The following is a 27267-nucleotide window of genomic DNA, read 5'->3' on the forward strand; positions in this document are numbered from 1 at the left end:
ACTGACCCTCCCACAGTGCGGTGCTCCCTCAGCACTGACCCTCCCACAGCGCGGCGCTCCCTCAGTACTGACCCTCCCACAGTGCGGCGCTCCCTCAGCACTGACCCTCCCACAGTGCTAAGCCCCCTCAGCACTGACCCTCCCACAGTGCGGCACTCCCTCAGCACTGACCCTCCCACAGTGCAGAGCTCCCTCAGCACTGACCCTCCCACAGTGCGGTGCTCCCTCAGCACTGACCCTCCCACAGCGCGGCGCTCCCTCAGCACTGACCCTCCCACAGTGCGGTGCTCCCTCAGCACTGACCCTCCCACAGTGCGGTGCTCCCTCAGCACTGACCCTCCCACAAAGCGACGCTCCCTCAGCACTGACCCGCCCACAGTGCGGCGCTCCCTCAGCACTGACCCTCCCACAGTGCGGAGCTCCCTGAGCACTGACCCTCCCACAGTGCGGTGCTCCCTCAGCACTGACCCTCCCACAAAGCGACGCTCCCTCAGCACTGACCCGCCCACAGTGCGGCGCTCCCTCAGCACTGACCCTCCCACAGTGCGGAGCTCCCTGAGCACTGACCCTCCCACAGTGCGGTGCTCCCTCAGCACTGACCCTCCCACAGTGCGGTGCTCCCTCAGCACTGACCCTCCCACAGTGCGGCACTCCCTCAGCACTGACCCTCCCACAGTGCGGCGCTCCCTTAGCACTGACCCTCCCACGGTGCTGCGCTCCCTCAGCACTGACCCTCCCACAGTGCAGAGCTCCCTCAGCACTGACCCTCCCACAGTGCGGCGCTCCCTCAGCACTGACCCTCCCACAGTTGGGCGCTCCCTCAGCACTGACCCTCGCACAGTGCGGAGCTCCCTCAGCACTGACCGTCCCACAGTGCGGAGCTCCCTCAGCACTGACCCTCCCACAGTGCGGAGCTCCCTCAGCACTGACCGTCCCACAGTTGGGCGCTCCCTCAGCACTGACCCTCCCACGGTGCGGCGCTCCCTCAGCACTGACCCTCCCACAGTGCGGCGCTCCCTCAGCACTGACCCTCCCACAGTGCGGAGCTCCCTCAGCACTGACCCTCCCACAGTGCGGCGCTCCCTCAGCACTGACCCTCCCACAGTGCGGCACTCCCTCAGCACTGACCCTCCCACAGTGCGGAGCTCCCTCAGCACTGACCCTCCCACAGTGCGGTGCTCCCTCAACACTGACCCTCCAACAGTGCGGCGCTCCCTCAGCACTGACCCTCCCACGGTGCGGCGCTCCCTCAGCACTGACCCTCCCACAGTGCGGCGCTCCCTCAGCACTGACCCTCCCACAGTGCGGCGCTCCCTCAGCACTGACCCTCCCACAGTGCGGCGCCCCCTCAGTACTGACCCTCCCACAGTGCGGAGCTCCCTCAGCACTGACCCTCCCGCAGTGCGGCACCCCCTCAGTATGGGCATGGCAGTGTTGGACTGGATTATGTTCTGATCTCTGGAGTGGGGGGGGGGGGGGGGGGGGCTGCAAAGCGCACTTTGGGACCGCAGGCAGACGGGAGGGCCGCTGACCCCCCCCCCCGAATTCTCAAATCCGAGTTCAAATGCAGCAGGGAAACGTCGCAAATTAAGCTTCAAACAAACCTGATCGCTCGGGGGGGGGGGGGCGACACGATATCGCCCCTTGGCCACACCTGGGAACTGCCCAGTTTTACTCACCTCAAGGTGGAGGCTGTGGTTGGCCTGACGCTGGGGAAAGCTGGCGTGTGCAGCCCTCTGCGGGTGGCCTTGACGTCCTTCGTCAACATGGAGGTATGGGTGATGGCGGTGTGACTGTGCACGTGTCCCTTCTCCTGCAGGTCCAGAGCGTCCAGGTGCGAGACGTGGTCGTGGCCCAGGCCCTCATGCTCAATCTCCACCACCTGCAGCTGGCCCAGGCCCAGGTTGGTGAGCAGCCGGCGGAGCCCGTCCCAGGACAACTTCCCGTTCTCCCCGTACTGCCGGAAGAGCTGCAGCAGGTAGTAGCGCTGCTCCGTGAGGGCGTCGCGGGCCACCAGCCGGCTCCTGCCCGAGGCCCCTGCGACGGCGAGGTGGCCGTGCCCCACACCCTGCTGGCTGTCCCCCCTGCGACCAGGCCCCGCTCCGACTTCAGGGGCCTGCCTCTGGGCCTCACAGTCTTGGCCGTGATCCATCCAAATGGCCAGGCACCCGGCGAGAAAAACAGTCCAAACCGCACACTGCATCCTGCCGCTGTCACCTGCAACTGAACACAAAAACAAAGAGAGAAAGGACGTTGCATTTTGATCGCGCCTTCCGTCATCTCTCAAGACACTCCAGCGCGACTGACAGCGAGTCAAGTTATTCCGGAGCGTGGTCACTTCCGTGATGCACGAATTACGGCAACCAATTTGCGCACAGCAAGCCCAAACAAAAAGCAATGATATAATGAGCAGAAAATACGTCCCAGCGGTGTTGATTGGGGGATAAATATTGGGCAGGATGCTGGGGAGAACTCCCCCCTACCCCCCCCCCCCCTCAAGCCCCCCACCATTCTACTTCTTTCAATGGCCCTCTTGGTATCCTTGACGCCCAGCTGACAGGGCACGCCTCTGTGCAAAAAAGGATTATTATTTAAATATTAAAACATGCCGCTGTGCAGAGAGACCTGGGTGTGCTAGTGCACGATTCGCAAAAAGTTGGTTTACAGGTGCAGCAGGTGATTGAGAAGGCGAATGGAGTTTTGTTCTTCATTGCTAGAGGGATGGAGTTTAAGACTAGGGAGGTTCTGCTGCAATTGTATAAGGTGTTAGTGAGGCCACACCTGGAGTATTGTGTTCAGTTTTGGTCTCCTTACTTGAGAAAGGACGTACTGGCACTGGAGGGTGTGCGGAGGAGATTCACTCGGTTAATCCCAGAGCTGAAGGGGTTGGATTACGAGGAGAGGTTGAGTAGACTGGGACTGTACTCGTTGGAATTTAGAAGGGTGCGGGGGGATCTTATAGAAACATTCTGAAGGGAATAGATAGGATAGATGCGGGCAGGTTGTTTCCACTGGCGGGTGAAAGCAGAACTAGGGGGCATAGCCTCAAAATAAGGGGAAGTAGATTTAGGACTGAGTTTAGGAGGAACTTCTTCACCCAAAGGGTTGTGAATCTATGGAATTCCTTGCCCAGTGAAGCAGTAGAGGCTCCTTCATTAAATGTTTTTAAGATAAAGATAGATAGTTTTTTGAAGAATAAAGGGATTAAGGGTTATGGTGTTCGGGCCGGAAAGTGGAGCTGAGTCCACAAAAGATCAGCCTCGATCTCACTGAATGGCGGAGCAGGCTCGAGGGGCCAGATGGCCGACTCCTGCTCCTAGTTCTTATGCTCTGACAGCGCGGCTCTCCCTCAGGGCTGAAGCACATGGCGACCTCTGCGCTCCAGGCGGTGGGGACGGGCTCGGAGCCACAACATTCTGCCTCGGGCCAGTGAAATAGGTGAAAAGGTGTCTCGATCTGTGCCGTTTCTGAAGCAGGGTGTAATTGGCCAGTGTGTAAGCTGTCGGGAAGGTTGATGGTCCGTGTCCCAGTGAAGAGTAGCTGCTCTGAGAGCAGGAATCAGAGAGATTTTCATCGAAAGAATGGAAGGTGACCTCAGTGAAATATATAAAACCCTTAGAGGGCTGAACGGGGTAGACACTGAGAGGCTGGCCCTGTGCTCCCCGGTTCGAGGCTGTAGAACTAAGCTGGGGTGAGGAGGGCCTCAGGATAAGGTGGCGGCCATGTCAGAGAGGAGGAGAGAATCCGCCACCTTGGAATTCTCTACCCGAGGGGGCAGTTCCGTTTAAAAATAATTCATTCATGGGCTGTGGTTGGCCTGGCATTTGGGCTGGTTTAGCACAGTGGGCCAAACAGCTGGCTTGTAATGCAGAACAAGGCCAGCAGCGCGGGTTCGATTCCCGTACCAGCCTCCCCGAACGGGCGCCGGAACGTGGCGACTAGGGGCTTTTCACAGTAACTTCATTTGAAGCCCACTCGTGACAATGAGCGATTATTATTGTCCATCCTGAACTGCCCCTTGAGAAGGTGGTGTGAAAGGCGCTTATTGTCACAAGTAGGCTTCAAATGAAGTTACTGTGAAAAGCCCCTGGGATTGGCCTTCTTCAACCATTGGCAGTCCGTGTGGTGTAGGTACACCCACAGTGCTGTTAGAGAGGGAGTTCCTGGATTGTTATTGGACACCAGTCAGTCCGTGTGGTGTAGGTACACCCACAGTGCTGTTAGAGAGGGAGTTCCTGGATTGTTATTGGACACCAGTCAGTCCGTGTGGTGTAGGTACACCCACAGTGCTGTTAGAGAGGGAGTTCCTGGATTGTTATTGGACACCAGTCAGTCCGTGGATGGTGTTGAGCTTCTTGAGTGTTGTTGGAGCTGCGCTCATCCAGGCAAGTGGAGAGTATTCCATCACACTCCTGACTTGTGCCTAGGACGCTACCCTGAGGAACTCCTGCAGTGATGTTTGACCTCCAACCACCAAAGCCATCTCCCTTTGTGCCGGGTATGACTCCAACCAGCGGAGAGCTTTCCCCCTGATTCCCATTGGCCTCAGTTTAGCTCGGGCTCCTTCGAGAGGTTGATCATGAAGCGCATCACCTCCATACTGCCAGAACGCCTTGATCCACTGCAATTCGCATACCGCTGCAACCGGTCCACATCAGACACCATTTCCCTGGCCCTACACTCATCCCTAGAGCATCTCGAAAACAAGGACTCCTACATCAGACTCCTATTTATTGACTACAGCTCCGCCTTCAACACCATAATCCCAGCCAAGGTCATATCAGAGCTCCAAAACCTAGGACTTGGCTCCCCACTCTGTAACTGGATCCTCGATTTTCTGACCAACAGACCACAATCAGTAAGAATGAACAACAACACCTCTTCCACAATAGTCCTCAACACCGGCGCCCCGCAAGGCTGCGTACTTAGCCCCCTACTCTACTCCCTGTACACACACGACTGCGTGGATTGACTCTTACAAACCTTTACAGATGCCCCATAGAAAGCATCCTATCGGGCTGCATCACAGCCTGGTATGGCAACTGCTCGGCCCAGGACCGCAAGAAACTTCAGAGAGTCGTGAACACCGCCCAGTCCATCACACGAACCCCGCCTCCCATCCATTGACTCCATCTACACCTCCCGCTGCCTGGGGAAAGCGGGCAGCATAATCAAAGACCCCTCCCACCCGGCTTACTCACTCTTCCAACTTCTTCCATCGGGCAGGAGATACAGAAGTCTGAGAACACGCACGGACAGACTCGAAAACAGCTTCTTCCCCACTGTTACCAGACTCCTAAACGACCCTCTTATGGACTGACCTCATTAACACTACACCCTGTATGCTTCACCCGATGCCAGTGTTGTGTAGTTACATTGTGCACCTTGCGTTGCCCTATTATGTATTTTCTTTCATTCCCTTTTCTTCCCATGGACTTAATGATCTGTTGAGCTGCTCGCAGAACAATACTTTTCACTGTACCTCGGTACACGTGACAATAAACAAATCCAATCCAATGCCTCACTCGGTCAAATGCTGCCTGGATGGTATATTCAAGGTGGCGAGTTCGATAGATTATTTTTGGCGCTGAGGGGGATCAAGGGATAGGGCGGGGGAAGTAAGAGTCAAGGTAGAAGATCAGCTGTGATGCCATTAGGTGGTGGGGCAGGCTGGAGGGGCCAGGTGGGCTACTCCTGCTCCAGTCCCTTGTGTTCCGGACATTGAGGGGGGGTTGGTGCTTGGAATTGGGCAGCGACGTGGTATCTGTGTCATTTTGACAGGGCTGACCTCCGGGGTAACGTGTGCAACGCTAACATGGAAAAGCACCGCCTGGCGAGGCACAATGCATCTTTAATCGTTAATTAGATTGCTTGCAATGAGTGACCTTTGGCGCTGCCTGTAATTGAGAATTGAGTCCCCAGTCAGTGTTGCGCAAGGCCTATTGTTTACGGCAGGGAGCTCGCTGAACAAGCTGCGGTTATTTTCCTCAGATAGAAATGTGCCATAAACTCTCGTCAAACAAAATAACACAAAAGTTGACGCCGCAAACCCCTTATCTTCATCGTTCGCCCGCCCCGTGCCCGGGATTCTCCGTCCCGACGCTCGCCCCGGGATTCTCCGTCCTGCCCCGCGCCCGGGATTCTCCGTCCTGCCCCGCGCCCGGGATTCTCCGTCCCGACGCTCGCCCCGGGATTCTCCGTCCCGCTGCTCGCCCCGGGATTCTCCGTCCTGCCCCGTGCCCCGGGATTCTCCGTCCTGCCCCGTGCCCCGGGATTCTCCGTCCCGCTCGCCCCGGGATTCTCCGTCCCGACGCTCGCCCCGGGATTCTCCGTCCCGCCCCGCGCCCCGGGATTCTCCGTCCTGCCCCGCGCCCGGGATTCTCCGTCCCGACGCTCGCCCCGGGATTCTCCGTCCCGCTCGCCCCGGGATTCTCCGTCCCGCCGCTCGCCCCGGGATTCTCCGTCCCGCCGCTCGCCCCGGGATTCTCCGTCCTGCCCCGCGCCCGGGATTCTCCGTCCCGACGCTCGCCCCGGGATTCTCCGTCCTGCCCCGTGCCCCCGGATTCTCCGTCCCGCTCGCCCCAGGATTCTCCGTCCTGCCCCGTGCCCCGGGATTCTCCGTCCTGCCCCGTGCCCCGGGATTCTCCGTCCTGCCCCGTGCCCCGGGATTCTCCGTCCTGCCCCGTGCCCCGGGATTCTCCGTCCTGCCACGTGCCCCGGGATTCTCCGTCCTGCCGCTCGCCCCGGGATTCTCCGTCCTGCCGCTCGCCCCGGGATTCTCCGTCCCGCCGCTCGCCCCGGGATTCTCCGTCCTGCCCCGTGCCCCGGGATTCTCCGTCCTGCCCCGTGCCCCGGGATTCTCCGTCCTGCCCCGTGCCCCGGGATTCTCCGTCCCGCCGCTCGCCCCGGGATTCTCCGTCCCGCCGCTCGCCCCGGGATTCTCCGTCCCGCCGCTCGCCCCGGGATTCTCCGTCCTGCCCCGTGCCCCGGGATTCTCCGTCCTGCCCCGTGCCCCGGGATTATCCGTCCCGACGCTCGCCCCGGGATTCTCCGTCCTGCCCCGTGCCCCGGGATTCTCCGTCCGGCCGCTCGCCCCGGGATTCTCCGTCCGGCCGCTCGCCCCGGGATTCTCCGTCCGGCCGCTCGCCCCGGGATTCTCCGTCCTGCCCCGTGCCCCGGGATTCTCCGTCCCGCCGCTCACCCCGGGATTCTCCGTCCTGCCCCGTGCCCCGGGATTCTCCGTCCTGCCCCGTGCCCCGGGATTCTCCGTCCTGCCCCGTGCCCCGGGATTCTCCGTCCCGCCGCTCGCCCCGGGATTCTCCGTCCCGCCGCTCGCCCCGGGATTCTCCGTCCCGCCGCTTGCCCCGGGATTCTCCGTCCGGCCCCGCGCCCCGGGATTCTCCGTCCTGCCCCGCGCCCCGGGATTCTCCGTCCTGCCCCGTGCCCCGGGATTCTCCGTCCCGCCGCTCGCCCCGGGATTCTCCGTCCCGCCGCTCGCCCCGGGATTCTCCGTCCCGACGCTCGCCCCGGGATTCTCCGTCCTGCCCCGTGCCCCGGGATTCTCCGTCCCGCCGCTCACCCCGGGATTCTCCGTCCTGCCCCGTGCCCCGGGATTCTCCGTCCTGCCCCGTGCCCCGGGATTCTCCGTCCCGCCGCTCGCCCCGGGATTCTCCGTCCCGCCGCTCGCCCCGGGATTCTCCGTCCCGCCGCTCGCCCCGGGATTCTCCGTCCTGCCGCTCGCCCCGGGATTCTCCGTCCCGCCGCTCGCCCCGGGATTCTCCGTCCGGCCGCTCGCCCCGGGATTCTCCGTCCTGCCGCTCGCCCCGGGATTCTCCGTCCTGCCCCGTGCCCCGGGATTCTCCGTCCTGCCCCGTGCCCCGGGATTCTCCGTCCCGCCCCGTGCCCCGGGATTCTCCGTCCTGCCCCGTGCCCCGGGATTCTCCGTTCCGCCGCTCGCCCCGGGATTCTCCGTCCCGCCCCGTGCCCCGGGATTCTCCGTCCTGCCCCGTGCCCCGGGATTCTCCGTCCTGCCCCGTGCCCCGGGATTCTCCGTCCCGCCCCGTGCCCCGGGATTCTCCGTCCTGCCCCGTGCCCCGGGTTTCTCCGTCCCGCCGCTCGCCCCGGGATTCTCCGTCCCGCCGCTCGCCCTGGGATTCTCCGTCCCGCCCCGTGCCCCGGGATTCTCCGTCCCGCCGCTCGCCCCGGGATTCTCCGTCCCGCCGCTCGCCCCGGGATTCTCCGTCCTGCCCCGTGCCCCGGGATTCTCCGTCCTGCCCCGTGCCCCGGGATTCTCCGTCCCGCCGCTCACCCCGGGATTCTCCGTCCTGCCCCGTGCCCCGGGATTCTCCGTCCTGCCCCGTGCCCCGGGATTCTCCGTCCTGCCGCTCGCCCCGGGATTCTCCGTCCTGCCCCGTGCCCCGGGATTCTCCGTCCCGCCGCTCGCCCCGGGATTCTCCGTCCCGCCGCTCGCCCCGGGATTCTCCGTCCCGCCGCTCGCCCCGGGATTCTCCGTCCCGCCCCGTGCCCCGGGATTCTCCGTCCTGCCCCGTGCCCCGGGATTCTCCGTCCTGCCCCGTGCCCCGGGATTCTCCGTCCCGCCGCTCGCCCCGGGATTCTCCGTCCTGCCCCGTGCCCCGGGATTCTCCGTCCTGCCCCGTGCCCCGGGATTCTCCGTCCCGCCGCTCGCCCCGGGATTCTCCGTCCTGCCCCGTGCCCCGGGATTCTCCGTCCTGCCCCGTGCCCCGGGATTCTCCGTCCCGCCGCTCGCCCCGGGATTCTCCGTCCCGCCGCTCACCCCGGGATTCTCCGTCCTGCCCCGTGCCCCGGGATTCTCCGTCCTGCCCCGTGCCCCGGGATTCTCCGTCCCGCCGCTCGCCCCGGGATTCTCCGTCCCGCCGCTCGCCCCGGGATTCTCCGTCCTGCCCCGTGCCCCGGGATTCTCCGTCCCGCCGCTCGCCCCGGGATTCTCCGTCCTGCCCCGTGCCCCGGGATTCTCCGTCCTGCCCCGTGCCCCGGGATTCTCCGTCCCGCCGCTCGCCCCGGGATTCTCCGTCCCGCCGCTCGCCCCGGGATTCTCCGTCCTGCCCCGTGCCCCGGGATTCTCAGGCCCGCCGCTCGCCCCGGGATTCTCCGTCCCGCCGCTCGCCCCGGGATTCTCCGTCCCGCCGCTCGCCCCGGGATTCTCCGTCCCGCCGCTCGCCCCGGGATTCTCCGTCCTGCCCCGTGCCCCGGGATTCTCCGTCCTGCCGCTCGCCCCGGGATTCTCCGTCCTGCCCCGTGCCCCGGGATTCTCCGTCCTGCCGCTGCCCCGGGATTCTCCGTCCCGCTCGCCCCGGGATTCTCCGTCCCGCCCCGTGCCCCGGGATTCTCCGTCCTACCGCTCGCCCCGGGATTCTCCGTCCCGCCCCGTGCCCCGGGATTCTCCGTCCCGCCCCGTGCCCCGGGATTCTCCGTCCTGCCCCGTGCCCCGGGATTCTCCGTCCCGCTCGCCCCGGGATTCTCCGTCCTGCCCCGTGCCCCGGGATTCTCCGTCCTGCCGCTCGCCCCGGGATTCTCCGTCCCGCCGCTCGCCCCGGGATTCTCCGTCCTGCCCCGTACCCCGGGATTCTCCGTCCCGCCGCTCGCCCCGGGATTCTCCGTCCTGCCCCGTGCCCCGGGATTCTCCGTCCTGCCCCGTGCCCCGGGATTCTCCGTCCTGCCCCGTGCCCCGGGATTCTCCGTCCTGCCCCGTGCCCCGGGATTCTCCGTCCCGCCCCGTGCCCCGGGATTCTCCGTCCTGCCCCGTGCCCCGGGATTCTCCGTCCCGCCCCGTGCCCCGGGATTCTCCGTCCCGCCGCTCGCCCCGGGATTCTCCGTCCCGCCGCTCGCCCCGGGATTCTCCGTCCCGCCGCTCGCCCCGGGATTCTCCGTCCTGCCGCTCGCCCCGGGATTCTCCGCCCCCCGGTCGCCCCGGGATTCTCCGTCCCGCCGCTCGCCCCGGGATTCTCCGTCCTGCCCCGTGCCCCGGGATTCTCCGTCCCGCCGCTCGCCCCGGGATTCTCCGTCCCGCCGCTCGCCCCGGGATTCTCCGTCCTGCCCCGTGCCCCGGGATTCTCCGTCCTGCCGCTCGCCCCGGGATTCTCCGCCTGCCCCGTGCCCCGGGATTCTCCGTCCTGCCCCGTGCCCCGGGATTCTCCGTCCTGCACCGTGCCCCGGGATTCTCCGTCCCGCCGCTCGCCCCGGGATTCTCCGTCCCGCCGCTCGCCCCGGGATTCTCCGTCCCGCCCCGTGCCCCGGGATTCTCCGTCCCGCCGCTCGCCCCGGGATTCTCCGTCCTGCCCCGTGCCCCGGGATTCTCCGTCCTGCCCCGTGCCCCGGGATTCTCCGTCCCGCCGCTCGCCCCGGGATTCTCCGTCCTGCCCCGTGCCCCGGGATTCTCCGTCCTGCCGCTCGCCCCGGGATTCTCCGTCCCGCCGCTCGCCCCGGGATTCTCCGTCCCGCTCGCCCCGGGATTCTCCGTCCCGCCGCTCGCCCCGGGATTCTCCGTCCCGCCCCGTGCCCCGGGATTCTCCGTCCCGCCCCGTGCCCCGGGATTCTCCGTCCCGCCGCTCGCCCCGGGATTCTCCGTCCTGCCCCGTGCCCCGGGATTCTCCGTCCTGCCCCGTGCCCCGGGATTCTCCGTCCTGCCGCTCGCCCCGGGATTCTCCGTCCCGCCGCTCGCCCCGGGATTCTCCGTCCTGCCCCGTGCCCCGGGATTCTCCGTCCTGCCCCGTGCCCCGGGATTCTCCGTCCTGCCCCGTGCCCCGGGATTCTCCGTCCTGCCCCGTGCCCCGGGATTCTCCGTCCTGCCCCGTGCCCCGGGATTCTCCGTCCTGCCCCGTGCCCCGGGATTCTCCGTCCTGCCCCGTGCCCCGGGATTCTCTGTCCGGCCGCTCGCCCCGGGATTCTACGTCCCGCCGCTCGCCCCGGGATTCTCCGTCCTGCCCCGTGCCCCGGGATTCTCCGTCCTGCCCCATGCCCCGGGATTCTCCGTCCTGCCGCTCGCCCCGGGATTCTCCGTCCCGCCGCTCGCCCCGGGATTCTCCGTCCTGCCCCGTGCCCCGGGATTCTCCGTCCGGCCGCTCGCCCCGGGATTCTCCGTCCTGCCCCGTGCCCCGGGATTCTCCGTCCTGCCGCTCGCCCCGGGATTCTCCGTCCCGCCGCTCGCCCCGGGATTCTCCGTCCCGCCGCTCGCCCCGGGATTCTCCGTCCCGCCGCTCGCCCCGGGATTCTCCGTCCTGCCCCGTGCCCCGGGATTCTCCGTCCTGCCCCGTGCCCCGGGATTCTCCGTCCTGCCGCTCGCCCCGGGATTCTCCGTCCCGCCGCTCGCCCCGGGATTCTCCGTCCTGCCGCTCGCCCCGGGATTCTCCGTCCTGCCCCGTGCCCCGGGATTCTCCGTCCCGCCGCTCGCCCCGGGATTCTCCGTCCTGCCCCGTGCCCCGGGATTCTCCGTCCCGCCGCTCGCCCCGGGATTCTCCGTCCCGCCTCGTGCCCCGGGATTCTCCGTCCCGCCGCTCGCCCCGGGATTCTCCGTGCTGCCCCGTGCCCCGGGATTCTCCGTCCCGCCGCTCGCCCCGGGATTCTCCGTCCTGCCGCTCGCCCCGGGATTCTCCGTCCTGCCCCGAGCCCCGGGATTCTCCGTCCTGCCCCGTGCCCCGGGATTCTCCGTCCCGCCCCGTGCCCCGGGATTCTCCGTCCTGCCCCGTGCCCCGGGATTCTCCGTTCCCGCCGCTCGCCCCGGGATTCTCCGTCCCGCCCCGTGCCCCGGGATTCTCCGTCCTGCCCCGTGCCCCGGGATTCTCCGTCCTGCCCCGTGCCCCGGGATTCTCCGTCCCGCCGCTCGCCCCGGGATTCTCCGTCCCGCCCCGTGCCCCGGGATTCTCCGTCCTGCCGCTCGCCCCGGGATTCTCCGTCCTGCCCCGTGCCCCGGGATTCTCCGTCCCGCCCCGTGCCCCGGGATTCTCCGTCCTGCCCCGTGCCCCGGGATTCTCCGTCCTGCCCCGTGCCCCGGGATTCTCCGTCCTGCCCCGTGCCCCGGGATTCTCCGTCCCGCCCCGTGCCCCGGGATTCTCCGTCCCGCCCCGTGCCCCGGGATTCTCCGTCCTGCCGCTCGCCCCGGGATTCTCCGTCCCGCCCCGTGCCCCGGGATTCTCCGTCCTGCCCCGTGCCCCGGGATTCTCCGTCCCGCCCCGTGCCCCGGGATTCTCCGTCCCGACGCTCGCCCCGGGATTCTCCGTCCTGCCCCGTGCCCCGGGATTCTCCGTCCCGCTGCTCTACCCGGGATTCTCCGTCCTGCCGCTCGCCCCGGGATTCTCCGTCCCGCCCCGTGCCCCGGGATTCTCCGTCCTGCCCCGTGCCCCGGGTGATTCTCCGTCCTGCCGCTCGCCCCGGGATTCTCCGTCCGGCCCCGTGCCCCGGGATTCTCCGTCCTGCCCCGTGCCCCGGGATTCTCCGTCCTGCCCCGTGCCCCGGGATTCTCCGTCCCGCCGCTCGCCCCGGGATTCTCCGTCCTGCCGCTCGCCCCGGGATTCTCCGTCCCGCCGCTCGCCCCGGGATTCTCCGTCCTGCCCCGTGCCCCGGGATTCTCCGTCCTGCCCCGTGCCCCGGGATTCTCCGTCCTGCCCCGTGCCCCGGGATTCTCCGTCCCGCCGCTCGCCCCGGGATTCTTCGTCCCGCCGCTCGCCCCGGGATTCTCCGTCCTGCCCCGTGCCCCGGGATTCTCCGTCCAGCCGCTCGCCCCGGGATTCTCCGTCCCGCCGCTCGCCCCGGGATTCTCCGTCCTGCCCCGTGCCCCGGGATTCTCCGTCCTGCCCCGTGCCCCGGGATTCTCCGTCCCGCCGCTCGCCCCGGGATTCTCCGTCCTGCCGCTCGCCCCGGGATTCTCCGTCCGGCCCCGTGCCCCGGGATTCTCCGTCCCGCCGCTCGCCCCGGGATTCTCCGTCCTGCCCCGTGCCCCGGGCTTCTCCGTCCCGCCCCGTGCCCCGGGCTTCTCCGTCCCGCCCCGTGTCCCGGGATTCTCCTTCCTGCCCCGTGCCCGACGGCGAGGAATCCCGACAGGAGAGAATCCCGACAGGAGAGAATCCCGACAGCGGAGAATCCCGACAGCGGAGAATCCCGGCAGGAGAGAATCCCGACAGCGGGGAATCCCGACAGGAGAGAATCCCGACAGGAGAGAATCCCGACAGCGGAGAATCCCGACAGCGGAGAATCCCGACAGGAGAGAATCCCAACAGGAGAGAATCCCGACAGCGGAGAATCCCGACAGGGGAGAATCCCGACAGGAGAGAATCCCGACAGCGGGGAATCCCGACAGGGGAGAATCCCGACAGCGGGGAATCCCGACAGGAGAGAATCCCGACAGCGGAGAATCCCGACAGGAGAGAATCCCGACAGCGGGGAATCCCGTCAGGAGAGAATCCCGACAGGAGAGAATCCCGACAGCGGAGAATCCCGACAGCGGAGAATCCCGACAGCGGAGAATCCCGACAGGAGAGAATCCCGACAGGAGAGAATCCCGACAGCGGAGAATCCCGACAGGAGAGAATCCCGACAGCGGAGTATCCCGACAGCGGAGAATCCCGACAGCGGATAATCCCGACAGGAGAGAATCCCGACAGCGGAGAATCCCGACAGCAGAGAATCCCGACAGGAGAGAATCCCGACAGGAGAGAATCCCGACAGGAGAGAATCCCGACAGGGGAGAATCCCGACAGGAGAGAATCCCGACAGCGGAGAATCCCGACAGGAGAGAATCCCGACAGCGGAGAATCCCGACAGGAGAGAATCCCGACAGCGGAGAATCCCAACAGGAGAGAATCCCGACAGCGGAGAATCCCGACAGGGGAGAATCCCGACAGGGGAGAATCCCGGCAGGAGAGAATCCCGACAGGGGAGAATCCCGACAGGAGAGAATCCCGACAGCGGGGAATCCCGACAGGAGAGAATCCCGACAGCGGGGAATCCCGACAGGAGAGAATCCCGACAGGAGAGAATCCCGACAGCGGAGAATCCCGACAGCGGAGAATCCCGACAGGAGAGAATCCCGACAGGAGAGAATCCCGACAGCGGAGAATCCCGACAGGGGAGAATCCCGACAGGAGAGAATCCCGACAGCGGGGAATCCCGACAGGGGAGAATCCCGACAGGAGAGAATCCCGACAGCGGGGAATCCCGACAGGAGAGAATCCCGACAGCGGAGAATCCCGACAGCGGAGAATCCCGACAGGAGAGAATCCCGACAGGAGAGAATCCCGACAGGAGAGAATCCCGACAGCGGAGAATCCCGACAGGAGAGAATCCCGACAGGAGAGAATCCCGACAGGGGAGAATCCCAACAACGGAGAATCCCGACAGGGGAGAATCCCGACAGGGGAGAATCCCGACAGGGGAGAATCCCGACAGGAGAGAATCCCGACAGCGGGGAATCCCGACAGCGGAGAATCCCGACAGGGGAGAATCCCGACAGGAGAGAATCCCGACAGGAGAGAATCCCGACAGCGAGACTCCCGACAGCGGAGAATCCCGACAGGAGAGAATCCCGACAGCGGAGAATCCCGACAGGAGAGAATCCCGAAAGCGGGGAATCCCGACAGGAGAGAATCCTGACAGGAGAGAATCCCGACAGGAGAGAATCCCGACAGGGGAGAATCCCGACAGCGGAGAATCCCGACAGGAGAGAATCCCGACAGGGGAGAATCCCGACAGCGGAGAATCCCGACAGCGGGGAATCCCGACAGCGGGGAATCCCGACAGCGGAGAATCCCGACAGCGGGGAATCCCGACAGGAGAGAATCCCGACAGGGGAGAATCCCGACAGGAGAGAATCCCGACAGCAGAGAATCCCGACAGGAGAGAATCCCGACCGCGGGGAATCCCGATAGGAGAGAATCCCGACAGGAGAGAATCCCGACAGCGGAGAATCCCGACAGCGGGGAATCCCGATAGGAGAGAATCCCGACAGAGTGGAATCCCGACAGCGTGGCATCCCGACAGCGGAGAATCCCGACAGCGGAGAATCCCGACAGGAGAGAATCCCGACAGGAGAGAATCCCGACAGGAGAGAATCCCGACAGCAGAGAATCCCGACAGGAGAGAATCCCGACAGCGGAGAATCCCGACAGGAGAGAATCCCGACAGGAGAGAATCCCGACAGCGGAGAATCCCGACAGGAGAGAATCCCGACAGCGGAGAATCCCGACAGCGGAGAATCCCGACAGGGGGGAATCCCGACAGGAGAGAATCCCGACAGCAGAGAATCCCGACAGCAGAGAATCCCGACAGGAGAGAATCCCAACAGGAGAGAATCCCGACAGCGGAGAATCCCGACAGGGGAGCATCCCGACAGGAGAGAATCCCGACAGCGGGGAATCCCGACAGGGGAGAATCCCGACAGGGGAGAATCCCGACAGTGGGGAATCCCGACAGGAGAGAATCCCGACAGCGGAGAATCCCGACAGCGGAGAATCCCGACAGGAGAGAATCCCGACAGCGGAGAATCCCGACAGCGGAGAATCCCGACAGGAGAGAATCCCGACAGCGGGGAATCCCGTCAGGAGAGAATCCCGACAGGAGAGAATCCCGACAGCGGAGAATCCCGACAGCGGAGAATCCCGACAGGAGAGAATCCCGACAGCGGAGAATCCCGACAGCGGAGAATCCCGACAGGAGAGAATCCCGACAGCGGAGTATCCCGACAGCGGAGAATCCCGACAGCGTATAATCCCGACAGGAGAGAATCCCGACAGCAGAGAATCCCGACAGCAGAGAATCCCGACAGCAGAGAATCCCGACAGGAGAGAATCCCGACAGGGGAGAATCCCGACAGGAGAGAATCCCGACAGGAGAGAATCCCGACAGCGGAGAATCCCGACAGGAGAGAATCCCGACAGGGGAGAATCCCGACAGCGGAGAATCCCGACAGGAGAGAATCCCGACAGCGGAGAATCCCGACAGGGGAGAATCCCGACAGGGGAGAATCCCGGCAGGAGAGAATCCCGACAGGAGAGAATCCCGACAGCGGGGAATCCCGACAGGAGAGAATCCCGACAGGGGAGAATCCCGACAGGAGAGAATCCCGACAGGAGAGAATCCCGACAGCGGAGAATCCCGACAGGAGAGAATCCCGACAGCGGAGAATCCCGACAGGAGAGAATCCCGACAGCGGAGAATCCCGACAGGAGAGAATCCCGACAGCGGAGAATCCCGACAGGAGAGAATCCCGACAGCGGAGAATCCCGACAGCGTGGAATCCCGACAGCGTGGAATCCCGACAGGAGAGAATCCCGACAGCGGAGAATCCCGACAGCGGAGAATCCCGACAGGAGAGAATCCCGACAGGAGAGAATCCCGACAGGAGAGAATCCCGACAGGAGAGAATCCCGACAGGGGAGAATCCCGACAACGGAGAATCCCGACAGGGGAGAATCCCGACAGGGGAGAATCCCGACAGGGGAGAATCCCGACAGGAGAGAATCCCGACAGCGGGGAATCCCGACAGCGGGGAATCCCGACAGCGGAGAATCCCGACAGGGGAGAATCCCGGCAGGAGAGAATCCCGACAGGAGAGAATCCCGACAGCGAGACTCCCGACAGCGGAGAATCCCGACAGGAGAGAATCCCGACAGCGGAGAATCCCGACAGGAGAGAATCCCGAAAGCGGGGAATCCCGACAGGAGAGAATCCCGACAGGAGAGAATCCCGACAGCGGGGAATCCCGACAGGGGAGAATCCCGACAGCGGGGAATCCCGACAGGAGAGAATCCCGACAGCGGAGAATCCCGACAGGAGAGAATCCCGACAGCGGGGAATCCCGTCAGGAGAGAATCCCGACAGGAGAGAATCCCGACAGCGGAGAATCCCGACAGCGGAGAATCCCGACAGGAGAGAATCCCGACAGCGGAGAATCCCGACAGGAGAGAATCCCGACAGCGGAGTATCCCGACAGCGGAGAATCCCGACAGCGGATAATCCCGACAGGAGAGAATCCCGACAGCGGAGAATCCCGACAGCAGAGAATCCCGACAGGAGAGAATCCCGACAGGAGAGAATCCCGACAGGAGAGAATCCCGACAGCGGAGAATCCCGACAGGAGAGAATCCCGACAGCGGAGAATCCCGACAGGAGAGAATCCCGACAGCGGAGAATCCCAACAGGAGAGAATCCCGACAGCGGAGAATCCCGACAGGGGAGAATCCCGACAGGGGAGAATCCCGGCAGGAGAGAATCCCGACAGGGGAGAATCCCGACAGGAGAGAATCCCGACAGCGGGGAATCCCGACAGGAGAGAATCCCGACAGCGGGGAATCCCGACAGGAGAGAATCCCGACAGGAGAGAATCCCGACAGCGGAGAATCCCGACAGGAGAGAATCCCGACAGGAGAGAATCCCGACAGCGGAGAATCCCGACAGGGGAGAATCCCGACAGGAGAGAATCCCGACAGCGGGGAATCCCGACAGGGGAGAATCCCGACAGGAGAGAATCCCGACAGGAGAGAATCCCGACAGCGGAGAATCCCGACAGCGGAGAATCCCGACAGGAGAGAATCCCGACAGGAGAGAATCCCGACAGGAGAGAATCCCGACAGCGGAGAATCCCGACAGGAGAGAATCCCGACAGGAGAGAATCCCGACAGGGGAGAATCCCAACAACGGAGAATCCCGACAGGGGAGAATCCCGACAGGGGAGAATCCCGACAGGGGAGAATCCCGACAGGGGAGAATCCCGACAGGAGAGAATCCCGACAGCGGGGAATCCCGACAGCGGAGAATCCCGACAGGGGAGAATCCCGACAGGAGAGAATCCCGACAGGAGAGAATCCCGACAGCGAGACTCCCGACAGCGGAGAATCCCGACAGGAGAGAATCCCGACAGCGGAGAATCCCGACAGGAGAGAATCCCGAAAGCGGGGAATCCCGACAGGAGAGAATCCCGACAGGAGAGAATCCCGACAGGGGAGAATCCCGACAGGAGAGAATCCCGACAGGAGAGAATCCCGACAGGGGAGAATCCCGACAGGAGAGAATCCCGACAGGGGAGAATCCCGACAGCGGAGAATCCCGACAGGAGAGAATCCCGACAGGGGAGAATCCCGACAGCGGAGAATCCCGACAGCGGGGAATCCCGACAGCGGGGAATCCCGACAGCGGAGAATCCCGACAGCGGGGAATCCCGACAGGAGAGAATCCCGACAGGGGAGAATCCCGACAGGAGAGAATCCCGACAGCAGAGAATCCCGACAGGAGAGAATCCCGACCGCGGGGAATCCCGATAGGAGAGAATCCCGACAGGAGAGAATCCCGACAGCGGAGAATCCCGACAGCGGGGAATCCCGATAGGAGAGAATCCCGACAGAGTGGAATCCCGACAGCGTGGCATCCCGACAGCGGAGAATCCCGACAGGAGAGAATCCCGACAGGAGAGAATCCCGACAGCAGAGAATCCCGACAGGAGAGAATCCCGACAGGAGAGAATCCCGACAGCGGAGAATCCCGACAGGAGAGAATCCCGACAGGAGAGAATCCCGACAGCGGAGAATCCCGACAGGAGAGAATCCCGACAGCGGAGAATCCCGACAGCGGAGAATCCCGACAGCGGAGAATCCCGACAGGGGGGAATCCCGACAGGAGAGAATCCCGACAGCAGAGAATCCCGACAGCAGAGAATCCCGACAGGAGAGAATCCCGACAGGAGAGAATCCCAACAGGAGAGAATCCCGACAGCGGAGAATCCCGACAGGGGAGAATCCCGACAGGAGAGAATCCCGACAGCGGGGAATCCCGACAGGGGAGAATCCCGACAGGAGAGAATCCCGACAGTGGGGAATCCCGACAGGAGAGAATCCCGACAGCGGAGAATCCCGACAGCGGAGAATCCCGACAGGAGAGAATCCCGACAGCGGAGAATCCCGACAGGAGAGAATCCCGACAGCGGGGAATCCCGTCAGGAGAGAATCCCGACAGGAGAGAATCCCGACAGCGGAGAATCCCGACAGCGGAGAATCCCGACAGGAGAGAATCCCGACAGCGGAGAATCCCGACAGCGGAGAATCCCGACAGGAGAGAATCCCGACAGGAGAGAATCCCGACAGCGGAGTATCCCGACAGCGGAGAATCCCGACAGCGTATAATCCCGACAGGAGAGAATCCCGACAGCAGAGAATCCCGACAGCAGAGAATCCCGACAGCAGAGAATCCCGACAGGAGAGAATCCCGACAGGGGAGAATCCCGACAGGAGAGAATCCCGACAGGAGAGAATCCCGACAGCGGAGAATCCCGACAGGAGAGAATCCCGACAGGGGAGAATCCCGACAGCGGAGAATCCCGACAGGAGAGAATCCCGACAGGAGAGAATCCCGACAGCGGAGAATCCCGACAGGGGAGAATCCCGACAGGGGAGAATCCCGGCAGGAGAGAATCCCGACAGGGGAGAATCCCGACAGGAGAGAATCCCGACAGCGGGGAATCCCGACAGGAGAGAATCCCGACAGGGGAGAATCCCGACAGGAGAGAATCCCGACAGCGGAGAATCCCGACAGGAGAGAATCCCGACAGCGGAGAATCCCGACAGCGTGGAATCCCGACAGCGTGGAATCCCGACAGGAGAGAATCCCGACAGCGGAGAATCCCGACAGGAGAGAATCCCGACAGGAGAGAATCCCGACAGGAGAGAATCCCGACAGGGGAGAATCCCGACAACGGAGAATCCCGACAGGGGAGAATCCCGACAGGGGAGAATCCCGACAGCAGAGAATCCCGACAGCAGAGAATCCCGACAGGAGAGAATCCCGACAGGGGAGAATCCCGACAGGAGAGAATCCCGACAGGAGAGAATCCCGACAGCGGAGAATCCCGACAGGAGAGAATCCCGACAGGGGAGAATCCCGACAGCGGAGAATCCCGACAGGAGAGAATCCCGACAGCGGAGAATCCCGACAGGGGAGAATCCCGACAGGGGAGAATCCCGGCAGGAGAGAATCCCGACAGGGGAGAATCCCGACAGGAGAGAATCCCGACAGGAGAGAATCCCGACAGCGGGGAATCCCGACAGGAGAGAATCCCGACAGGGGAGAATCCCGACAGGAGAGAATCCCGACAGGAGAGAATCCCGACAGCGGAGAATCCCGACAGGAGAGAATCCCGACAGCGGAGAATCCCGACAGGAGAGAATCCCGACAGGAGAGAATCCCGACAGCGGAGAATCCCGACAGGAGAGAATCCCGACAGCGGAGAATCCCGACAGGAGAGAATCCCGACAGCGGAGAATCCCGACAGCGTGGAATCCCGACAGCGTGGAATCCCGACAGGAGAGAATCCCGACAGCGGAGAATCCCGACAGCGGAGAATCCCGACAGGAGAGAATCCCGACAGGAGAGAATCCCGACAGGAGAGAATCCCGACAGGAGAGAATCCCGACAACGGAGAATCCCGACAGGGGAGAATCCCGACAGGGGAGAATCCCGACAGGGGAGAATCCCGACAGGAGAGAATCCCGACAGCGGGGAATCCCGACAGCGGGGAATCCCGACAGCGGAGAATCCCGACAGGGGAGAATCCCGGCAGGAGAGAATCCCGACAGGAGAGAATCCCGACAGCGAGACTCCCGACAGCGGAGAATCCCGACAGGAGAGAATCCCGACAGCGGAGAATCCCGACAGGAGAGAATCCCGAAAGCGGGGAATCCCGACAGGAGAGAATCCCGACAGGAGAGAATCCCGACAGCGGGGAATCCCGACAGGGGAGAATCCCGACAGCGGGGAATCCCGACAGGAGAGAATCCCGACAGCGGAGAATCCCGACAGGAGAGAATCCCGACAGCGGGGAATCCCGTCAGGAGAGAATCCCGACAGGAGAGAATCCCGACAGCGGAGAATCCCGACAGCGGAGAATCCCGACAGGAGAGAATCCCGACAGCGGAGAATCCCGACAGGAGAGAATCCCGACAGCGGAGTATCCCGACAGCGGAGAATCCCGACAGCGGATAATCCCGACAGGAGAGAATCCCGACAGCGGAGAATCCCGACAGCAGAGAATCCCGACAGGAGAGAATCCCGACAGGAGAGAATCCCGACAGGAGAGAATCCCGACAGCGGAGAATCCCGACAGGAGAGAATCCCGACAGCGGAGAATCCCGACAGGAGAGAATCCCGACAGCGGAGAATCCCAACAGGAGAGAATCCCGACAGCGGAGAATCCCGACAGGGGAGAATCCCGACAGGGGAGAATCCCGGCAGGAGAGAATCCCGACAGGGGAGAATCCCGACAGGAGAGAATCCCGACAGCGGGGAATCCCGACAGGAGAGAATCCCGACAGCGGGGAATCCCGACAGGAGAGAATCCCGACAGGAGAGAATCCCGACAGCGGAGAATCCCGACAGGAGAGAATCCCGACAGGAGAGAATCCCGACAGCGGAGAATCCCGACAGGGGAGAATCCCGACAGGAGAGAATCCCGACAGCGGGGAATCCCGACAGGGGAGAATCCCGACAGGAGAGAATCCCGACAGGAGAGAATCCCGACAGCGGAGAATCCCGACAGCGGAGAATCCCGACAGGAGAGAATCCCGACAGGAGAGAATCCCGACAGGAGAGAATCCCGACAGCGGAGAATCCCGACAGGAGAGAATCCCGACAGGAGAGAATCCCGACAGGAGAGAATCCCGACAGGGGAGAATCCCAACAACGGAGAATCCCGACAGGGGAGAATCCCGACAGGGGAGAATCCCGACAGGGGAGAATCCCGACAGGAGAGAATCCCGACAGCGGGGAATCCCGACAGCGGAGAATCCCGACAGGGGAGAATCCCGACAGGAGAGAATCCCGACAGGAGAGAATCCCGACAGCGAGACTCCCGACAGCGGAGAATCCCGACAGGAGAGAATCCCGACAGCGGAGAATCCCGACAGGAGAGAATCCCGAAAGCGGGGAATCCCGACAGGAGAGAATCCTGACAGGAGAGAATCCCGACAGGGGAGAATCCCGACAGGAGAGAATCCCGACAGGGGAGAATCCCGACAGCGGAGAATCCCGACAGGAGAGAATCCCGACAGGGGAGAATCCCGACAGGGGAGAATCCCGACAGCGGAGAATCCCGACAGCGGGGAATCCCGACAGCGGGGAATCCCGACAGCGGAGAATCCCGACAGCGGGGAATCCCGACAGGAGAGAATCCCGACAGGGGAGAATCCCGACAGGGGAGAATCCCGACAGGAGAGAATCCCGACAGCAGAGAATCCCGACAGGAGAGAATCCCGACCGCGGGGAATCCCGATAGGAGAGAATCCCGACAGGAGAGAATCCCGACAGCGGAGAATCCCGACAGCGGGGAATCCCGATAGGAGAGAATCCCGACAGAGTGGAATCCCGACAGCGTGGCATCCCGACAGCGGAGAATCCCGACAGGAGAGAATCCCGACAGGAGAGAATCCCGACAGCAGAGAATCCCGACAGGAGAGAATCCCGACAGCGGAGAATCCCGACAGGAGAGAATCCCGACAGGAGAGAATCCCGACAGCGGAGAATCCCGACAGGAGAGAATCCCGACAGCGGAGAATCCCGACAGCGGAGAATCCCGACAGGGGGGAATCCCGACAGGGGGGAATCCCGACAGGAGAGAATCCCGACAGCAGAGAATCCCGACAGGAGAGAATCCCGACAGGAGAGAATCCCAACAGGAGAGAATCCCGACAGCGGAGAATCCCGACAGGGGAGAATCCCGACAGGAGAGAATCCCGACAGCGGGGAATCCCGACAGGGCAGAATCCCGACAGGAGAGAATCCCGACAGTGGGGAATCCCGACAGGAGAGAATCCCGACAGCGGAGAATCCCGACAGCGGAGAATCCCGACAGGAGAGAATCCCGACAGCGGAGAATCCCGACAGGAGAGAATCCCGACAGCGGGGAATCCCGTCAGGAGAGAATCCCGACAGGAGAGAATCCCGACAGCGGAGAATCCCGACAGCGGAGAATCCCGACAGGAGAGAATCCCGACAGCGGAGAATCCCGACAGCGGAGAATCCCGACAGGAGAGAATCCCGACAGGAGAGAATCCCGACAGCGGAGTATCCCGACAGCGGAGAATCCCGACAGCGTATAATCCCGACAGGAGAGAATCCCGACAGCAGAGAATCCCGACAGCAGAGAATCCCGACAGCAGAGAATCCCGACAGGAGAGAATCCCGACAGGGGAGAATCCCGACAGGGGAGAATCCCGACAGGGGAGAATCCCGGCAGGAGAGAATCCCGACAGGGGAGAATCCCGACAGGGGAGAATCCCGACAGGAGAGAATCCCGACAGGAGAGAATCCCGACAGCGGGGAATCCCGACAGGAGAGAATCCCGACAGGGGAGAATCCCGACAGGAGAGAATCCCGACAGCGGAGAATCCCGACAGGAGAGAATCCCGACAGCGGAGAATCCCGACAGCGTGGAATCCCGACAGCGTGGAATCCCGACAGGAGAGAATCCCGACAGCGGAGAATCCCGACAGGAGAGAATCCCGACAGGAGAGAATCCCGACAGGAGAGAATCCCGACAGGGGAGAATCCCGACAACGGAGAATCCCGACAGGGGAGAATCCCGACAGGGGAGAATCCCGACAGCGGGGAATCCCGACAGGAGAGAATCCCGACAGCGGGGAATCCCGACAGCGGGGAATCCCGACAGCGGAGAATCCCGACAGGGGAGAATCCCGGCAGGAGAGAATCCCGACAGGAGAGAATCCCGACAGCGAGACTCCCGACAGCGGAGAATCCCGACAGGAGAGAATCCCGACAGCGGAGAATCCCGACAGGAGAGAATCCCGAAAGCGGGGAATCCCGACAGGAGAGAATCCCGACAGGAGAGAATCCCGACAGGGGAGAATCCCGACAGGAGAGAATCCCGACAGGAGAGAATCCCGACAGGAGAGAATCCCGACAGGAGTGAATCCCGACAGCGGAGAATCCCGACAGCGGAGAATCCCGACAGGAGAGAATCCCGACAGCGGAGAATCCCGACAACGGGGAATCCCGACAGGAGAGAATCCCGACAGGAGAGAATCCCGACAGGAGAGAATCCCGACAGCGGAGAATCCCGACAGCGGGGAATCCCGACAGCGGAGAATCCCGACAGGAGAGAATCCCGACAGCGGAGAATCCCGACAGGAGAGAATCCCGACAGGAGAGAATCCCGACAGGGGAGAATCCCAACAACGGAGAATCCCGACAGGGGAGAATCACGACAGCGGGGAATCCCGACAGGAGAGAATCCCGACAGGAGAGAATCCCGACAGGAGAGAATCCCGACAGCGGGGAATCCCGACAGGGGAGAATCCCGACAGCAGAGAATCCCGACAGCGGGGAATCCCGACCGGAGAGAATCCCGACAGCGGAGAATCCCGACAGTGGAGAATCCCGACAGCCGAGAATCCCGACAGCGGAGAATCCCGACAGGAGAGAATCCCGACAGGAGAGAATCCCGACAGCGGGGAATCCCGACGGGGGGAATCCCGACAGGGGAGAATCCCGACAGCAGAGAATCCCGACAGGAAAGAATCCCGACAGCGGGGAATCCCGACAGCGGGGAATCCCGACAGGAGGTAATCCCGACAGGAGAGAATCCCGACAGCGGAGAATCCCGACAGGAGTGAATCCCGACAGCGGGGAATCCCGACAGCGGAGAATCCCGACAGGAGATAATCCCGACAGCGGAGAATCCCGACTGGAGAGAATCCTGACTGGAGAGAATCCCGACAGGAGAGAATCCCGACAGGAGAGAATCCCGACAGCGGAGAATCCCGACAGGGGAGAATCCCGACAGCGGAGAATCCCGACAGGAGAGAATCCCGACAGCGGAGAATCCCGACAGGAGAGAATCCCGACAGGGGAGAATCCCGACCGCGGAGAATCCCGACAGGAGAGAATCCCGACAGCGGGGAATCCCGACAGGAGGGAATCCCGACAGCGGAGAATCCCGACAGCGGAGAATCCCGACCGCGGAGAATCCCGACAGGAGAGAATCCCGACAGGGGAGAATCCCGACAGCGGGGAATCCCGACAGGAGTGAATCCCGACAGCGGAGAATCCCGACAGGGGAGAATCCCGACAGCGGGGAATCCCGACAGGAGTGAATCCCGACAGCGGAGAATCCCGACAGGGGAGAATCCCGACAGGAGAGCATCCCGACAGGAGAGAATCCCGACAGCGGGGAATCCCGACAGGAGTCAATCCCGACAGCGGAGAATCCCAACAGGGGAGAATCCCGACAGGAGAGAATCCCGACAGCGGGGAATCCCGACAGGAGAGAATCCCGACAGGAGAGAATCCAGCCCCTCATGGTTAAACTGTATCCCCCTCGTTCCCGTCTCTCCCACCGGGGGAAACATCCTCTCAGCATTTGGGCGGAATGGTCGGTTTAGTTGCACCGAGTTTAGGTCCCTCGACCTGGGCCAGAGCTCGGCTCGCCGATTCGTTTCCGATCACATTCTATACAAATCCTCCACAATGAGCCTTTGCAATGAAGGAAAACTTGCATTTCCGCGCTGATTCCCATTCCGTACACCCCAAGGGGCTTCACAGCTCCAAAAAGTACTCTTTCTTGGTGTGAAGGTAGGAAATCTGGTGGACATACTGACCTTCCCAGAAAAAGGGAGCATCCAGGAGGAAATACTCACAGCCAGCAGCCAGGTGCAAACTCAGTGTGTCTGTGCTGGCCCTTTCTCAGAGAGTTTCACCACGGAACGTCCCAGCCCGCCTGGGGGATGAGGAAGAGGCCTGATAGCTGCCTGTCAATCAATCTGTCTCATCCCCCCGGGGACACATGGGAATCCTCGTGTTAAATCGTTCATCTGTGCACCTCCCCCCCCCCCCCCCCCGGAGAGCACACGCCTGAATCTTCAGACAGCAACATTCAATTGGAGCAAGTTCATTCGTTGCAAAAAGGTTTTACCTGCGTCTCTCTCAGGTAACCCCCGCAGTCCTGGCTCTATGGGGCTTCCCCGCCCTGGAGGGCAAACGTCTAGTCAAACAGCCTAACCCTTGAGGGCTGAAGGTGATCAGCAGAGCAGGAATGAACACTGTGCCTTGTGTCCTCTGCAGCCCAGCGAGCGACGTGCGACTGGAGATCCTTCAGGCAGTTAAGTGATTGTACTTTGCACCTATACCATTGACAATCAGTGTTTAGGTGTGTGGTGCAGTGAATGCTGTGTTAACAGGATTGCTGCTGGATATACTGTTCAGTGTCATTGTTTACCACAAGGCTATGTGAGAAGCTTCTTCAGCATTGCTTGCTCGCTGGGATAGTGCTGGGTATTTTAACCCTGTTTTCTCCCCCATCTCTCCAGCAGACGCCCACTCAGGGTGCTGCTTCACAGGAACACAAATGAATCTCAGCAGGTCGGACAGCATCTGTGGAGGGAGAAGGGAGCTGACGTTTCAAGTCTGGTTGACTCCTTGTCAAAGCTTCACGGGAATCGGACGAGGCCATTCAGCCCCTTCTCGAGCCTGTTACACAGGAACAGGTGGATCCCATTCAGCCCCCTCCTCCTCTTCGAGCCTGTTACACAGGAACAGGAGGGGCCCATTCAGCCCCCTCCTCCTCCTCGAGCCTGTTACACAGGAACAGGAGGATCCCATTCAGCCTCCTCCTCCTCCTCGAGCCTGTTACACAGGAACAGGAGGATCCCATTCAGACCCCTCCTCCTCCTCGAGCCTGTTACACAGGAACAGGAGGATCCCATTCAGACCCCTCCTCCTCCTCGAGCCTGTTACACAGGAACAGGACGGGCCCATTCAGCCCCCTCCTCCTCCTCGAGTCTGTTACACAGGAACAGGAGGATCCCATTCAGCCCCTCCTCCTCGAGCCTGTTACACAGGAACAGGAGGATCCCATTCAGCCCCCTCCTCGAGCCGGTTACACAGGAACAGGAGGATCCCATTCAGCCCCCTCCTCGAGCCTGTTACACAGGAACAGGAGGATCCCATTCAGCCTCCTCCTCCTCCTCGAGCCTGTTACACAGGAACAGGAGGATCCCATTCAGACCCCTCCTCCTCCTCGAGCCTGTTACACAGGAACAGGAGGATCCCATTCAGACCCCTCCTCCTCCTCGAGCCTGTTACACAGGAACAGGACGGGCCCATTCAGCCCCCTCCTCCTCCTCGAGTCTGTTACACAGGAACAGGAGGATCCCATTCAGCCCCTCCTCCTCGAGCCTGTTACACAGGAACAGGAGGATCCCATTCAGCCCCCTCCTCGAGCCGGTTACACAGGAACAGGAG

General features: G+C 62.9%; 1 protein-coding gene across 1 annotated transcript in view; it reads right to left on the minus strand.

The window, feature by feature from the left end:
* LOC140405328 (zinc transporter ZIP10-like) overlaps positions 1–26110 on the minus strand; it is a 52924-nt gene extending 26814 nt beyond the window's left edge. Inside the window, exons 1-2 of the mRNA XM_072493619.1 lie at positions 25940–26110; positions 1680–2223 (exon numbers count right to left, since the gene is read on the minus strand). Of these exons, the coding sequence (XP_072349720.1) occupies positions 1680–2203 (524 nt within the window). The 5' untranslated portion in view covers positions 2204–2223; positions 25940–26110. The remainder of the gene's footprint in view (positions 1–1679; positions 2224–25939) is intronic.
* Positions 26111–27267: the final 1157 nt, after the last annotated feature.

The sequence above is a fragment of the Scyliorhinus torazame genome, chromosome X (assembly GCF_047496885.1).
Source record: "Scyliorhinus torazame isolate Kashiwa2021f chromosome X, sScyTor2.1, whole genome shotgun sequence".
In the NCBI taxonomy this organism is placed as follows: domain Eukaryota; kingdom Metazoa; phylum Chordata; class Chondrichthyes; order Carcharhiniformes; family Scyliorhinidae; genus Scyliorhinus; species Scyliorhinus torazame.